This window comes from Anolis sagrei, chromosome 1, assembly GCF_037176765.1.
Source record: "Anolis sagrei isolate rAnoSag1 chromosome 1, rAnoSag1.mat, whole genome shotgun sequence".
Lineage (NCBI taxonomy): Eukaryota > Metazoa > Chordata > Lepidosauria > Squamata > Dactyloidae > Anolis > Anolis sagrei.
In genome coordinates this window covers 94,394,532-94,412,522 of record NC_090021.1, presented here as the reverse complement: position 1 = coordinate 94,412,522, position 17,991 = coordinate 94,394,532, and the positions used below count along the sequence as shown (strand labels likewise).

General features: G+C 38.4%; 1 protein-coding gene and 1 long non-coding RNA gene across 2 annotated transcripts in view; one reads left to right on the top strand and one right to left on the bottom strand.

Annotated features, from left to right (window-relative positions):
* AFG1L (AFG1 like ATPase) overlaps window positions 1–17,991 on the top strand; it is a 70,003-nt gene that overhangs the window by 36,682 nt on the left and 15,330 nt on the right. The window contains exons 8-10 of the mRNA XM_060753143.2: window positions 5,341–5,423; window positions 14,853–14,923; window positions 15,180–15,280. Coding sequence (XP_060609126.2) covers window positions 5,341–5,423; window positions 14,853–14,923; window positions 15,180–15,280 — 255 coding nt within the window. The remainder of the gene's footprint in view (window positions 1–5,340; window positions 5,424–14,852; window positions 14,924–15,179; window positions 15,281–17,991) is intronic.
* Window positions 788–17,807, bottom strand: LOC132760853 (uncharacterized). The gene is made up of 3 exons (XR_010909790.1): window positions 17,586–17,807; window positions 1,697–1,780; window positions 788–1,008 (listed from the first exon to the last, which is right to left on the bottom strand). It is a non-coding gene; the product is annotated as an uncharacterized lncRNA (long non-coding RNA).

Sequence of the window (17,991 nt, the reverse complement as noted above, 5' to 3'; positions counted from 1 at the left end):
GTAAACTCCCAAGAAAAGCAACACCTGAATATCTCAGGAGCCTGAATAATTATGCCCAATTGTGTTTTGCTGGTGTAGGTCACAGGAAATTCACTTAGGGTAGAGTCTCTACAAAGCTAAGATATATGCAGATTTTCTGTTGTTGGATTGTGTAAAAATTATTTACTGTTAATACTTGCATAAAGGTTAGAAAGGTTGATGAAGTGATATTTAGTATTGCTTTACTATTCACTGCATGTCAGGATGTAATTATGACTGATTCATAGAACTGTCTTAGGAACGAACCATCTTTATTAAAATGCTGATCAAGAGAAGAGCTGACAGTAATAAAGAATAGAACATTTTAGTCTTGTTGCTTTTCAATGATTGCTAATTACCCCAGAGGTCATGCATAGTGCTTGGGAGGATTCATTGACATTATTTTCTTTTAAGTCTGCTGTTTGAACAACATCTGAACATGAAGACAAAGACTAAGTAGATACTGAACAATAGTTTGACCAAGTTTTTTTTTTATTTTGCAAAAATGTTAGACTATTTCTATTTATTCTGTGTTGTTATTCTATTTGTTACATAGTCTTTGTTTTGAGCAGTCACTACCCCATCATCCTTCCCTTATATCCATCACCATCTGCAAAAAGTCAATTCCATAAAGAGGAAACAATATAATATAGTGTGAAGTCTCCTATTTTTTCGTATGCAGAGTGAAAAGCCTAAACGCTTTTCTGTGATTTTAGTTATCCAATAAACCAGACATTTCAATTTCTTTATTAAGAGTGCAAGAGGTTTTTAAGCTGCAATTCAGACTGTGCACTAACCTGGCACAAAATTTTCTATCGACCTGAGATTTATAGCTTGGGTTTCAAAGACAGACTACTACCCAGATAGAAGAAATAAGAGGCATTCTCAGAGTATGAAGCAGGGAGGTAAATTAACAAACTAAGTACAATGGAGGCAGGCAAAGTATTTGGGACCAAAACCAAATTAAATCAGGGCACAATTTAATTGGATCTGGAAGAGAAATAAAAAAATGGTTTGGATTAGAAGTTGTATGCCATCTATAGAGCATCTTTTACAGGTTTTCATTCAAAATGCTTCTGCTTGAGGACGCTCCCTCTCTGCAATCCCATGTGCCACCTCTCCAATGCTCTATAGGTATTCCTTACCACCTGGAGGAGACTTTCATGGTTTGTAAGGGACTGCATGAGGAGGGAGGAATTACTGAAGATTATTCCTCCTTCATTAAGTCAGGGCAAAGGTTCCAGTGGATTAAAAGCTTTCTGATGCTGAACAAAGCTGTTCTGTCTCATGGAGGGGTTTTGTTTTTTGTTTTTTTTTTTGTTTTGTTTTTTGGCAGAATCCATCCCAACCTGCTACAAGTGGGAGAAACCACAGAATTTAGGAATCATAATGAAGATGGCATGGCAAGAAAGAGTAGAGTGACTTGGGTAATAACGTTCCTTCTCAATTGAATTATATTCTGCTGTCCCACAGTGAGCCATGCCCAAAGTGGCAGGAGAGAACAACAGCAGAACAGCAATAGTTTGGATTTGTAACAGCCAGACACTCCCAAATGTTCTTTGCTAATTGGGAGAGGCTGGCTAGTCCAAATTGTAGACCTCATGGTCATGGTATGACCATGAGGAGCAGCCCTTAGTCATTGCTAGAGTAGGTATCATCACCCAAAGATAGTACTTACTGCTTCAAAGGACTAGTTGCTTATAATGTTACATCTTTCTTTCAACTTGTTATAAGTCACCTTGGGTCCCATAAGGAGAGGATACTGAGAGAGAGAGAGAGAGAGAGAGAGAGAGAGAGATGCACACATTCAGTATGCCAGATCTAATATCCTATTTTACTTAGCCTACATAGGGCGCAGTCTTCCAGAATTATTATTGTCTTCCAAATTAAAAATTTGGTTGACTGTAATTGATTATTTTTTGAGACCACTGGATTCTTGTTTACCCATTAATGAAACTTTGACAAATATTACTGTTTTCTGATTTTTTTTCATGCAAGGCCAAAACTCAACAGAAAGAGTTCCTGATTTTTCTTAATTTGTTGTAAAGCCTGGTCTCTCAACTATTGCACTCAAAAATCCAATATAATGTAGACCAGGTTTTCTACTACATCTGCATGAATTTAAGCTTTAAGGTCATTTGAAATGATGGGAAAACCTTATCTGAATTCTCTCCACACTTTGCAAGTTATCCAACAGGTGGATCATGTCAGAAGTCATATTGTATCAGGTCTTCTCTGGTTAATTCTCAGTTTATACTGGAACGGCTTAAAGAGCTGGGCATGTTTAGCCTGCAGAAGAGAAGGCTGAGAGGAGACATGATGACCATGTATAAATCTGTGAGGGGAAGTCATAGGGAGGAGGGAGCAAGTTTTCTGCTGCCACGGAGACTAGGATGCAGAACAATGACTTCAAACTACAGGAAAGAAGAATCCATCTGAACATTAGGAAGAACTTCCTGACTGTGAGAGCTGTTCAGCAGTGGAACTCTCTCTGGTGGAGGCTCCTTTCTTGGAGGCTTTTAAACAGAGGCTGGATGGCCATCTGTCAGGGATGCTTTGAATGTGATTTTCTTGCTTCTTGTCAGGGGGTTGGATTGGATGACCCAGAAGGTGTCTTCCAACTATGCTTCTGTGAAACATCCGGCAGTCTGTATATTCACAAGAACTTGGATGGAGCATTATTATCCACTATGACCTGAGGAGGATTGAGTTGCTGGATGCTTCTTAATTTAAGGTCTGGCGGACTTGGAGCATCACAGGCTTCTGGTGCAGAGACAATATGCTGGCCAAAGTTTTATGCTGAAACCTTGAAGAGCATTTTGGGTGAAAGCAGGAATGTGTTATTTCTGCCTGTACTTATTATTGTGTACTAATATCCTAGAACTCCTGCTAGTCGAAATATCTGGCTACAGGTGTTGCAGTCAATTTATGTTAGTTATATGCACCAAAGTGGGATTGTTCAGTAAATATATTATAGGTTGAACATGCCTTATCTGGAAATCCAGAATTTTCCAAAATTGTCTCAATTTTTGCCACATTTTGCTTTATGGTGGTTCAGTGTTTGGTTCATGCATACAATTATGAAACACATTGTATACCATTATCTTTAGTGTATATTTATAAAGTGTATATGAACTATAAATGGATTTTGTGTTTAGATTGAGACCCTCTCTCCACAATATCTCATTAAGTGTGTATATGCAAATACAGGTATCCAAAAATACAAAATTTAAAACATTTCTAGTCCTAAGCATTTTGGATAAGGGATAAGGGAAACTCAACCTGTATTTTAAAGTGTATCAGGGTTATTATCCCATCCATGTGTCTTCTGTTTCTTTCTCTTCAGGGCTAAGTTCAAAATCTTTCAGAACTAAAGTTATTTTTCTTCTATGTCTGTACATCTGTGCCTATCTGTACATGTATGTCTGGGAGAGAGAGGAATGTCTTGACTTTTTTCCTTAATTATATTTTAGAGTGTAATTGTGTTTGTCCTTTGTGATACATAAATACATAAATCAATTGATAATTTGAATAGTTGAATAATTCTAAACATTAAGGTTAATAGGCTGAATTAGCTAATAAGTCACTGCCTATATGTTAAGGTATTGCATTATTCCTTTGGCAGTGGCTCTACTTTTCAGCTAGCTTTTGCTGCTTTAGAGAGAAGGATATGAGACTTTTAACACTGCTAGATAAAGTGTGAACATATAAAGACTTTAAATGTAAACCAACTGTTCAGATTTAGCTTTGAAAATTAAGTACTAAGATATAACAACTCCAGTTAAAAGTTCTTTAGCTGCTGATTAGATTTCTCTTATGGTGATTAGTGAGTGTAGAATGCAATCATGGATGTGGGCTTTAATCAGTTCTATGATGGAGAAGTCAGTTTATAGAAAGGCAGACCAAATTAATTCATTTTTTGTTTCCATAAAGCTGTTTATCTTTAAAACTTAAAAATATTACATACGGAAGGTAGGCAAATTTGTCATGAAACATTTAGGAGTGCATAGAATCCCAACAATCCTGAAATATGTGAACTTACTGGTAGATATTTAATACTATCTTTATCCCGAGAATGTATTTACTTTTTACATTGTACAGTGGATTGAAATATTTTCTCTGCTGGTGTCTGTAGATTTTCCTTACTAGATTACCTGTGTAATTCCACAGTACCGTTTCAAATAACACATTTCCTTGTGTAACAGTGTCAAATATTATAAAAAAAAACCTTCGCTTATAAAATCATATGTCCAAATAATTTGTTTTATACAGATGCTCCAATTATGGAGGGACTTCGTGAATAAATTATTATGTGAGGACTATCTGCTATTATGAGATCTTGTTCTTACAAAAGCCATATTATCCAGCACAGAACAGTGATCTCATTGCAAGCCAGGAATGGCATCTCTCATGCAGACTCAAAAGTACAATACTGAGAATATCAGTTATCTCTGTATGTGTGAAAATGCATTTATGATCGATTGGAGAAAACAAAAGTCAGTTTCTTACTAATGGTTATATGAACACATTGTGTTGCTACTTCAGATGGTGCATTACTTCAGACTAATAGTTGATTTTTTAAAAATAAAAAGGACTATTGACTTGAAAGCAAGGCCCCTTCTACAGCTGTTTTTACAATATTCAATGATATTCCCATGTTTGAATGTATTGTACAAGAAAGGTAATCACCTTTAAAAGCAAAGTTGGATAATTGTACTGATGTTTAGCTGAATAAAATCCCACATTATCTGCTTTGAACGGGAATATATGGCAGTGTGGACTCAGATATCCCAGTTCAAAGCAGATATTATGGGATTTTCTGCCTTGATATTCTGGGTTATATGGCTGTGTGGTAGGGCCCCAAATACTATTAATTTCAACAGGTGTTGCTTCACAAACATGCATCGCTTTGGGCATGAATATTCAAATCATTTGGGGTTCTGGTTGGATCTGAATGACTACCAAAATTGAGGCTATTTAGAATAGTGAACCTTCCCCCCCCCCCCCCCGATTTTGATAAATGCCCTCTTTAAGTTGTACTTGCACATCTCCTGTTTCTTGTCTTGCTTACTTTGTAATACCAACATATATATATTCTGTTCTAACTGTACTGATTTCTTGCTAAAGACTGTTTTTCATAGTATCCTTCCAGCATCTTTTGTCTAGAAGCATAACCCTGAATCACTTGCCAGATCCATATTGTGTTTACCTTGTGATCATTGATAGACCACACATAAACAGATAGGTCATCAAAATGGTTATGCGTACCTGTAATATCCATAGTGTGCTTAAGAGAAGTAATGCTACTGTTCTTTTGCTCAGAAATATTGCAATACTATCCGACTGGATTCTGGAATAGACTACAGGAAACGGGTGCTACCTGCGGCAGGGAAGCTATACTACCTGTAAGTTGACGCTCAGAGCATTTTTATTTCATGATTAATCTCACTAGCCAACAAGTTTTGCCAGGTCCAAGCAGAAACAGGCATATGTCATCCTTTAGGTTAGACAGCCAACTGCTTTCCATTTTTATTACAGTGCTACTGCCATCAGACGACATTCTCAGTATTTTCATTTTAAAATGTGTGACTGAATCAAAACTAATTAGATTTGGGAAGAGGGGGAGGTGTGGTGTTTGCAGAACTGAAGTGACAGATGGTTATAAAGCAATGAATATCCTCTTGTAAAAGACTATGCAATTCCCTGGTAAATAAACGAGCATCCTTATTGTGGTAAAGTAATTATTTATACAAATCCTTTGACAAGGACTCATTTATTGTTGGGTGTTACCATTTGTGGATTCAAAAACTTGTCTTATTTTGACAGATGATCCGCTTGTATCTAGGATGTTGATTTACTTCAGCATGTATTTGTATTTGAAGATGATAAAAATGATACCATAATACAGCTATAAGGACAATTTATCTGTATAGCTCTGATTTCTGTTTCCGTAATGATAGTTTACCCTCAGAGCAATTTGAGAATACAAGTATATATGATGCAAAGTTGTTCCAACATCTAAGAAAAGAAAGTGGCTTTAATCAAGCCAATACAAGTATGATTTCACTTGTATCTTCATTATGACATTGCTTTAATATACTTTTGCAGATTTTAATAATTACTTGGCTTCTGTCTAGCAAAATGAACAGCCCCAGCACAAGCCTGTAACTGCAATGTACTGTTCACACAGTGTACCATTTGGCTCACATTCCAGGGCAATGATGCATTTCATGCAGAAAGTAACTTTGGGAAATTTTAGAACAAGAGGTTTTATTTGAAGCTTCAATGTTTTAGACTGCTTAGGATCTTCAGAGAATGAATACCATTTCAGAGTGAGAGATTTGTTAATTAATAGTTTTTGTGCATGCATAATGTTTCCTTTCCCAAATATACAAAGAGAAAAGTGGTTTCATGTAATTGATTCAAAATCATAATTAATGTTTGGAATTTTAATATCAGTTTTTCAAATATTATTCAGATGTCAACAGTTTATCCTTTGAGGACAAATGTTACTTAATGTCTTGTATTATAATGGAATTTATATTTGTTGTTACATGAAATTAAAGGTACTATAGCATCGATGTGTCTTGAGTAAGTTGTACTTTTAACTTTTATACTGTAAATTTGGGCTTCCTTTATTTAGAGAGGGGATTCTACTCTAGCTTTAGAGAACGAGGGCCTGTATTATATTTGGGGGGGGGGTGTATCTTTGGTTCTAACATTGTCATTCTTTAAATTGAATAACAATGTGGTCTGGAGCTGAAGAATACCCCTTCTTTTTCCTATGATCAAGATCATTTATGTTGTACTCATATATTTGTTTGAATTTACTTATTATTTATTTATTCAAACCATTTATATTCCTCCCTTATCATCCAAAGGGGACTCAGAGCGGAGCGAATCATATATACGGCAAACATTCAGTGCCGAAACATAAAATAAGCTATAAATATACACAAATATCCTTTCACACTATTCTTTTTAACCATATACATTTGCTTTTGCCCCCCTTTGAAATTAGAAATAACATTAGTTTCAAATTAGTCTGATACAACATAAAAATAAGTATTGTTGAAGATAGCCTATTGCAAAATCTTTTGAGGTACAATAGAGCCAATAACCTTAAGTTTTTAATAATATTTTTATTGAATAAGTGTTACCTATTACACTAAAATTAAATATGAATAACACAAAGATGTAACACAGTCATGACACACTTATCAACAACTAACTTTTAAATAACTTTTGAATAATGAATGGTTATTGTAGTAATTGTTTATTAATTATGTAATATGTTAGGTTAACTGTTTTTACACTGTAGCATTGAATTTTTGCTGTTCTTATTTGTTGTGAACCGCTGTGAGTCGCCTTTGGGCTGAGAACAGCGGTATATAAGTAAAGTAAATAATAAATAATAATAATAACAACTAACTACAAAGTACTAAAACTATATTTTAAAAAGAAAGAAAAACGTAAGAGGTAGAGTAAGGAAATTATAACTTTGACTTCCAATTTTCCTACTGATGGTATATATTCCCAATACTTACTTTTCCTATTATTTATACGACTTAACACTTCTACATCTCATTCAAACATATTAATTTTCAAAACCAGGTGACTAATTTTTCACCTTTTACTTTAAAAAAGCCAATTAGAAGTTTTCAGTCTTTTATAAAATTCTCTTCCAATTTCTTATGTGTAACAGATTTGCTGCAGCAATCATGTGTTGTGATAGTCTATTGTGTATTTTTCTGTCCAATTATCTGTCATTACTAATAAAACCAGTTCAAGTTCTAATTGCATTTTTCTCTTAAATTTCTTCTGTATCAATTACTGTTGGTGTTTCTTTCTTTTCTTTTTTCTTTTTCTTTGTCACAAGACCATCACATATGTTAAATTATGTATTTATGTTTCTAACATACAATTTTAGCCCCTTTACAAATTTTAGTCAATTTTTGGAGTCAGATGATACCAATGAAAGATTATTTTTATAAAAATACGTGTTTTATCACATAACCTTGATTTATCCTCTTATATTCCTTATTGTTGAAATGGCATATCTTACATAATGGTTCTTACATTCAACATTGGCTTTCATAGATTTCCTGCCCCTCGCCCCAAACCTCTTATATTCCCTTCTCAATCCAATATTATTTTGTTTTTTGATGTTATACTGAACCAACAGTATGCAAAAAAATTTCAGCTATAATAAACCTAGTCATCTTCTTTACTTGAAGGACCTTATATTTCACTCTCAGCTTCTTTCCTTGCTGAATAAAATTTGACAAGTCCTTCTCCTGTATCTTAAATATTGCATTATTATTTTAAATTAATATTATCTGGAATAAAAATAACATTTTGGTAGACCAGCCATTTTACATCTGAAACAGTGATCACTTAAGTTCATCTCATCTCTGCAAGTCTTATTAAAAAAATCTCATTCCACATTTTAACATAATTATCCTGAAATAGTTCAGAATTCTCAGTCATCACAGTAATGCCTAAACATTTCTCCTTTTTTGTTGTGGCCTCATCAGATTCTCATAAGATGAAGCTGGGGATGCTGGGAGAGTTTCAGAGGACCCAGAGGGAAATGTTTTGGAATCTTCCACCAGCCATGTTTTGGTTTCGCCTGTGGTTCCCAGGAGAATGGTGAAGGCTGTTCCCATGGGAATCTACCAGAAATGTTGTCTGAGGAAATAGGGGAAGACGAATGTTCGTTGAGATCAGAGAGATTAGAGCTAGTCAATAGAACCGGCAATGAAGGACTTGCTTCTCTCGCCGGCTCAGAGATAAGGAAATCAGGTGCAAACAAAGTGATATCATGGGAGGGAACCACTTTTAAAAGTGGTTCATACTGATACAATCATAATGGGATTTCCTCAGATAGTAAAATATTTTCTTCTTCGTGGTCTCGATGAATACATACATATGGATTCACTGGACACATGTGGATTCTAACTTAAAGCTTCCCAAGTTTTAAGTTTTCAAGTTTTGGTGGTAACCCTGCCCATTCTTCCCCAAGGCATAAAAGGCACCTGGCCCTTCACTCCTCGGTTTCTTTTTTTTCCACCACCGCAGCCACCCTCTCTGGAACTTCACTTGTGTGAATCGCATGCCTTTTCCAAAGATGTAGACGATACGCTTCAAGCTCTGTATCCAGTGTGTGTTGAAGATCTTGGACTTCAACAGCCATTCCAAGTGCCTTTTCTGCCTTGGAGTGAGCAATACCAGGCCTTCATGGCCTAGACCCACTAAAACAGGGCAGTCAGGCTGAAGGCACTGCTCTACCATCAGGCCCAGGCATGTAGCCGGGGGGGGGGGGTGGCTTGGGGGGCTTCAGCCCTCCCCCCCCCCGGAAATTCTCATGGTGGTTCGCGAAAAGGCCTTACTGGTGCATTTTTTAAACTGTTATGTTTATTCATATCATGATCTGATCACCATACTCAATATATCCCATATGCATGGGGGCGTTGGGGTAATGATACAAAAGGGGTAGACCCACTTTCACTCAGACTCAGCCCCCCCCCCCCCCGAATCAAAATCCTGGCTACGGGCCTGATTCCTGGCTCCATCAACCTCTGCGGCACAATCAACATCGCCACCATTGATGGCCCCTTCTAAAAGATGGACCACTTCACTCCAATCTCTCTCATCCTGGAGGTACTTGAAGGATGAGAGAGATTGTCCACACAAACTTCATTCTAATAACACCTGCCTGGCTGAGACAAGTCCAGTATGCAACCCTTCTATGTCTCTCCAGAGGTCGCTGCCATCAGTTCCCAGCACTCCTGCATCTTCTCTCAATGGAAGACGGACAGATCCTTCATCCAGATGTGACCTCCTTTCACCTGACAGCATGGTGGATTTAACCCTAGACAGTTTTTCACACGGCCTATGCATACAAGATTTCATGATTCAGTGCCTTCCTTGGATCTTGAGGTACATCGCTGACCACTGCATCGGCCTCGGATGTACTCCAACTTCCACCTCACTCTATCAGGCAGAGGGCTCACCCTCTAGTCAATCAACGCCTACCTAGCTGTAATGCCCTGGCCTTTACAGTGTAGAGGAAACCCATCTCTCTTCACCAGCCACCTGGCCAAAACCTTTCTCAGAAGCTACAACAACCTCTATCCTCCTGTCTGCCACCCGACGCTGAGATGGAACTTTGAACTTGTCCTCTCCCAAATCTCTGGCCCGCCTTTCAAGTTGCTTGCTATGGCTGACCCTTGACTACTCTCATGGAAGATAGCTTTCTTCACAACTATCATGCCAGCCCGTCAGCCCTCCGAACAGATGGCGATAAGGGTCTATGAGCCCTACCTCATCATCCACCAGGATCGAGCGGTTCTCCACACAGACTTCATTTTCATCCCAATTGTGGTGTCAGACTTTCACACTAACCAGGAGATCATCCTCCCAGATTTTTCAAGTCCCCTACATCTCCCCTGGAGAAAAAAATGCACTTGCTAGATGTCAGAAGGGGACTGTTCTGCAGGTACAGAACTCAGTCTATAAATGAACCATAGAATCATGGAGTTGGAAGAGACCTTGTGGGCTGTCCAGTCCAACTCCCAAGAAGCAGGAAAATTGTATTCAAAGCACCGGTAACAGATGGTCATCCAGCCTCTGTTTAAAAGCCTCCATAGAAGGAGCCTCCACCACACTTCAGGGTATAGAGTTCTACTGCTGAACAGCTCTCACAGTTAGGAAGTTCTTCCTAATGTTCAGGTGGAATCTCCTTTCCTGTAGTTTGAAGCCAGTGCTCCGCATCCTAGTCTCCAGGGCAGCAGAAAACAAGCTTGCTCCCTCCTCCCTATGACTTCCCCTCACATATTTATACATGGCTATCATGTCTCCCCTCAGTCTTCTCTTCTTCAGGCTAAACATGCCCAGCTGTATAAGCTGTTCCTCATAGGGCTTGTTCTCCAGACACTTGATCATTTTAGTCACCCTCCTCTGGACACATTCCAGCTTGTCAATATCTCTCTTCAATTGTGGTGCCCAGTATTGGACACAGTATTCCACGTGTGGTCTAACCAAGGCAGAATAGAGGGGTAGCATGACTTCCCTGGTTCAAGACACTATACTCCTTTTTATGCAGGCCAAAATCTCATTGGCTTTTTTAGCTACAGCATCTCATTGTTGGCTCATGTTTAATTTTTTGTCCACAAGGACTCCAAGCAAACAAATGAAGGAAACGATAAGGAAGACCCTACAACTGTTCATAGCCAATGCACTACACAAGCTAGGCCTTGCATATCTCATCACAGAAGCTGTCCCACTGGATCGCCTCTGCTATTGCGCTTTGCTATCAGCTGGCTCATTGTTCTCCTCCATCCACCATTCAGCCTTGCTCAACGAGAGGCATGGCAGTCTCAACAGCCTTCCTCTGAGGCATCCCCCTGGACTACATCTGTAGGGCAGTAATTTGGGCCAACCCTTTGACTTTTATGCCTCATTACAGACTGGACTGTCTTTGGCAGATCAGTCCTTTCCTCCTGACTGGCCTAACCACCAAATCCGACCAGGCTCCACCCAGGGGTTGGGACTCCTTCCAGATTGTACCAATGACAGACAGCAAGATTTTCTCTGTATGTTTGGCAGATGCTTTATTGTGAGTTTTTTCATGTTTATACATGAATAATGCAAAGTTCTTCTCTTGTTCTGCCCCATTCTATATGGTGCATCTTGTTGCACTAGGTTGTTAGCTATCTCATCCTAACTAAGAGTACTTTCCGCAGTTGCAGAAAGCGTTATTGCTCTTTGTATGGTACTTCTCTAATTACTTGCCATTACCTGGCAGGAAAAGTGTTGTATTTTTTCACTGCAGTACCTCACACTTTCTATTACTATGTGCCAATAAATGTTACATTTGGATTACACTCTTTCTGGTGTTGGTTTGACATATGTCCCACCTACCTATACCTCAGCTTGCTAGTCTCCATATGTGTGTATTTATAGAGACCACGAAGAAGAAGGCCAGGTTGCTCACCTGTAACTGTGTTTCTTTGAGTGGTTCTCTGTGAATTCACACAAACCCACCCTTTCCTCCCTCTACTATACAAACCTGCTTCTTTCTAGCTACTACTTGTGGCTCAGGAACTGAGGAGCATGGGGCCAAGGCACCTTTTATGCCCTGGGAAGGAGTGGGCGGGGTTACCTCCAAAACGAGAAAATCAGAGTTTGGGAAGCTTTCCATTAGAGCCTGCACAGGTGCAATAAACACATATGTGTGTATTCACAGAGGACCACTCAAAGAAACACAGCTACAGGTGAGCAACCTGGCCTTCCTTTTCTGTGAAGTGGTCTCTTGATACATGTCAAATTCAGTATCAGGCCAAGAGATTATCTAAACCCATAGCCATTGCCCCATCTTCAGGTTCCTCCTTCTCAGCTCTCTTCTTCCTTTCGTCTTCAGAGTCATGTTCCAAAATACTGTATTTTATCTCATAATAGTTGTATTTTCCCTCGTTTTTTTAGGGAAAAAAGGGGATGCAACTATTATGTGGAGAAATACGGCCTTTTTTGCCCACATGCACCAGCAGATTAGAGCCACTGGGTTCCTTCGGCTGTCAGCAGCCACGGGAAGCCCCATAGCTCATAGTTCTTCCTAGCAGACATGCAGGATGGGCAAAGGCTCTCCCTCCCTCATGTCCGCAGGCCAGAGCTAAGAAACTTCTATCAGCTGGCAAAGCCGATGGAAACCTATCTCTCATGCCTTCATCCACCTGCATACCTGTTCCTCGGTGATATGAGGGCTGCTCCAAGGGACAGGTGTGTGGCTAGGGATGTAGTTATTATGTGAAGAATTAATAATCCCAAAACTGGGACCTCAAAAAAGGGATGCAACTATTTTGCAATGGTGACTATTATGCGATGAAATAGGGTAGCCTGAGTCATTCTCCTTTTCTTCTATTTCTACTAGCTCTTGCCTATATTTCTCAAAAAATATTTTGCTTTTTGCATACCAAAGACATTCCTTTCAATTTATCCCTTTAAATTTAGGCTGCCCTGAGTCCGCCCCCCCCCCCCCCCCGGGAGGAGGTGTGTGAGAAGGGCAGGGTATAAATATAGGAAATAAATAAATAAATAAATAAATGTCCCATAAAAAAGAAACCTTACTCTTTCATATTGTTGCTGTAAAACTTGATCCTGCATCTGTTTCCTCATAAAATGAGCAATGATGTCCATGGAAAGATTATGCTGACTAGCTACCCATGAATTCTAATGGTAGATGTTATCCAGTTTTGCTTCTGCAAAAAGGTTGCAATGGCATCAATCATTTTAACAGTTTGCTAATAGGTAATTAACTGTTTTTAAAGTTCCAAGGCTATATAATAGCAGGAATCTGGATTGGTAATTTCCTAGTTGCTCCTGTTCCTCTTCAGATTTTGCATACATATTTTGTAGATAGATAGAGAGATAGAGAGATAGAGAGATAGATAGAATGTTTTAATTATAAACTCTGGGGAGATATCACAGAAACAGTCACTATAAATCTCAGTGACTTCTAATTAGAGCAGAAAAGTTTTTGGCTTGTTGAAGGCTTACAACAACCCAGAAAAGTTTTTGTGACTTCATAATTTTCATGACCACCACTTATTTGTTGACATTGCAATGATCCTAGGTAATTTATTTATCGTATCAAAAATAAATCAAGGGTACAGTTGTAATGTATTTAAAAACCCAAACAAAGTTAAAAACTTGGCATTATATTAAATGTCCTTTGACCAGTAGCTAGCCACTTGGAGTGCCTCTGGTGTTGCTATAAGAAGGTCTTCCATTGTGCATGTGGCAGGGCTCTGGCTGCATTGTAAAATGGTGTCTGTGGTTTGCTCTTCTCCACACTCGCATGTTGTGGCCCCATTTCTTAAGATTGGCTCTGCATCTTGTGTTGCCAGAGCGCAGTCTGTTCAGTGTCTTCCAAGACACCCAATCTTCTGTGTGCCCAGGGGGAGTCTCTCATTTGGTATCAGCCATGGCTTGAGGTTCCGGGTTTTCACCTGCCACTTTTGGACTCTCATTTGCTGAGGTGTTCCTGCGAGTATCTCTGTAGATCTTAGAAAACTATTTCTTGTTTTAAGGCATTGGCGTATTGGCTGATATCTGAACAGGGGATGGGCTGGAGATGTCACTGCCTTGGACCTTTCATTACTGGCTGCTACTTCCCGGCAGATGTCAGTATAATTTCTCCAGTAGTGTAGGGCATAGACATCCTGTGATAATGTGGGATGTCTCATTAAGAGCCACATCCACTGCTTTAACTACATTCTAGCAAATGCTTATTAGTCATAAAAATGTTTTAGATCTCAGATATTTTTAAATGATGATATGCAGAATGCCTATATGCATATAAACCCAACTGAATTTATCAGGGCATATCTTTATCGAGTGCTCTTTCTCTGACTCTCATCCTCTTTCTCTTTCTCTCTAGTTAGTTAGGTCCAGATGATTTCCTTTGAAATGCTTGAGAGCTTTCACCTCTTTATTTATCTTTTCCCAGAAGTATACAGATAGAAGCTTGTCTCCTTTACTATCTATACCTGCAGTGTTGATGGCCTTGCTCTGCCCATGTTGCCTCATTAATTGAAAAACTTGAAACATAAAAGTCTTTCAATATATGTAAATAAAACAGAATCATTTACCTGAGACTTAATGTTCTTTGCTTCTAAGTGTATTCTAAACCTGATGTTTATATTTACAACATAGCATCCTGTTTGTTAGCTCTCACTCTTTTTATGGGCAAAAAGCTAAGCAAGCTCAGGCAGCTGTTTGATGTTGGCTTCAAGTATTATTAATTTCATATTCTATTATTCTTTTCACTCTAGCACAAGTGAGGCTGATGTGGAGGCTGTCATGGATAAGTTGTTTGATGAGCTGGCTCAAAAACAAAATGATTGTACGTAAGTTAATTTCTCTTGAAAGAGAATACATTTAGAACACAATGCCCAATCTCCACTGACCAATTAATAAGTTCCACTGCTGTATATGGGTTGATGCCACACTCAAGTGGCAGTCATTGTATCAGCATTTTGTCTAATTTATGTGTTGAATCATGTGCTATTATTCATCAAGCTATGCATTTCCTATCTGTAAGAGATGAGTTTTATAGTAATTATCCAGACAAGATTGAGTCTTTGTTCATGTTCCCATAGTAACTAGACCAAGGATTTTAAAAGTACAAGGCAGAGGGCTGAGAGTGAATAAAGCGTGTGGAACCATTGCAGACTTCACATTTGAAGAGCTGTGTGACAGAGTGAGTATCCAGTCAAACCGAGATCATTTGAGCTTTTCGGGCTTTTTATCCTGTTTTTTTAAAAATCATATTCTGGCTCCAGATCATCTTTCATCTCTCCTTTCACTTTACAACAGCAATAATCACAACAACAAAACTTGTATTTGTGGAGTTATAAGTATAAATACAAGCTGAAAAAGCACAGTACAAGTTTCTCTTCCAAGTATAGCATCTCTCCCCCCCCCCCCCCCCTATAATATCTAAGATGTGATGGAAAGGGGTTGCTGTAAGTTTTTCTGGCTGTATGGCCATGTTCCAGAAACATTGTCTCCTGACGTATGGAACATGGCCATACAGCCTGAAAAACTTACAGCAACCCAGTGATTCCAGCCATGAAAGCTTTCGGCAATACAGTGATGTAAATGTATTAATGCCTCAAGAAACCCTTGTATTTAGATTTTTTTTAAAGTGCTGCTCAGTAGGGCTTGAGTCCAGTTGCTGGTTGCAAGCAACAGCAATGAAACTCTAGTGTGAGGTTATTTCCTAAACGGGCAGATTATGTCGCCATCCCTGCCCAATGGGACATTGTTTACTTAGTTCTGCTGGAAAGAGTCTTTCCAGCAGAACTTAAAAAGTATAGCTTCCAACCAAGTAGCTTAAAAAAAAAAAAAGCCATCAGCCTTAACTGTGGGCCAGAGCTACTTTATTTCTGATCTGCTAGAGTTTCAGTAACAAATAGATCATAGCAAATAGTTCTATGTAAAGAAAATCAGAGAACTTTATCCTTGCAATGGGTAAGTCCTAAATGTGTTTATGGTTGCAATTGGCTGTAATGATGTCTAGACATCTCAATACTACTAAGAAAAGTCTCGTTATTTGTGACAATATTTTTCTCCACCTCTAATATCCTTTTTATGATCCAGGAGAGTTTCCCATCAGAATAGTAGTTTACTTTTCAGGATTTTTTATTTCAGAACATTTGCCCTTTTCTGTTTTGTCACTAAATTAGACCCATGCAGTCAATTCAAGATTTGTCCTTTTGAAGACCACACTACTGTGCAAGGTCCATATAACTTTGGAAAAGAAGCTCCTCCGCCGCCCCTCTAATATAAGCAAAATGACAGTTTTTCTATAAAGGGAACATGATATTGCCCCATTTCTTAAGATTGGCTCTGCATCTCATCCCACAACGCAGTCTAATTTTGAATAATCCTAAATTTTAATTTAAAGACATGCTGGTGTTGAATGTCATAAAAGTATCTCCGACTATGTTCCGAGAAAGGGCCCATGATTGTCACCTGAGTGACAAGGGGGTTCAGGGAACAAAAAAGGTGGGGGGTTGAGCATTGGGCCATAATCCTGGAGACCAGGATCTGAATTTCTCTTCAGCCATGGAAACGTACTGAGTAACCTAGGACAAATCACAATCTTTTAGGCTCAGAGGAAGGTAAAGGCAATCACCTCTGAAAAACCTTGCCAAGGAATCCCTGTGATAGGGTCACCATAAGTCAGAAACAACATTAAACAGTGATTTTAAATATACAGAAGTTCCTAAAAATCAAACATGCATTCACTATAAATAACATGCAAGTCAGGTGTAATGTTTAGTTGCCCATTTAATCTATATAAATAAAAAATGTAATGTTCACTTGTGGGATTAACATAACTAAAAAACCACTGGGCGAATTGACACCAAATTTGGACACAATACACCTATCAGGCCAGTGAGTGACTATCACTCATAAAAACACTGGAAAACACAGTGGAAGAGACTTAAAAAACAAAAAAAATTACAACACATGCGTAAAACCACATATATACACATAGACAAAAATATATACATAAAAAACACATATACACAGACTGGGCCACAGCAACGCATGGCAGGGAACTGCAAGTTATAATACTACTATTTCAGAACTTTTGCCTTTGGACTGAGAGTCTCAGTGTTGCACAATGAATACAAGGAGTTCCATTTGCATAGTTGTTTTCTATATGCAGTTGTGGTTCATATGTTACCCTTCTAATGTGACAATGTAAAATCCCATTTCGTTTTGCTGTTTTTCTTAATTAGACCATTTTAATGTAATGTCAAAGACAATATTGGTATAAGTATATTGCAAATTGATATCAACCTGAAATATAATATAGGTTAACTTTTAATATTTCAACATATTCTTTCAATCTGTCTGTCCTAACTCCCTTCTTAAAATAAATTTTCAACCTTATTTACACAAAGTGAATACTGCCCTCTCATGGCAATACTAACTTTTTAAACACAATTAAGATAGAGTACAGAGTATTCCTTCTCTGTAATCAAACTCACTTCCTGATCCAGCTAATGGCACAGCTCAGATTGAACCACTTGGGCTAGCCAAAGCCATTGAACCTCCTCTCATAGTTGTGGCATCTGTCCTAAGAAGATCTTCCAATTTACTTTATGGACTTGTTCTTTAGCAGCTGGAGACCCTGGAGCAATGTACAAGAAATAAAAAACACAATTTAGAAACAAAAAAGTGTGAAAACTACAGCCTAATTTAAATTAGTATCAGACAATATCAAGCAGTTGAGCCTTAACTGAGTTCTGGAGGTCAAAGGGACAGAGCCAGCCTGACTCAAGGGAGTTCCATAGTCAACGTTCAGCTCCAAAGAAAGCCCTGCCCTGTGTTCTCTCAACACTAATCTCCTAGAATGGTGGGGCATGGCACAGGATCTCTGCTAAGGGTCTGAAG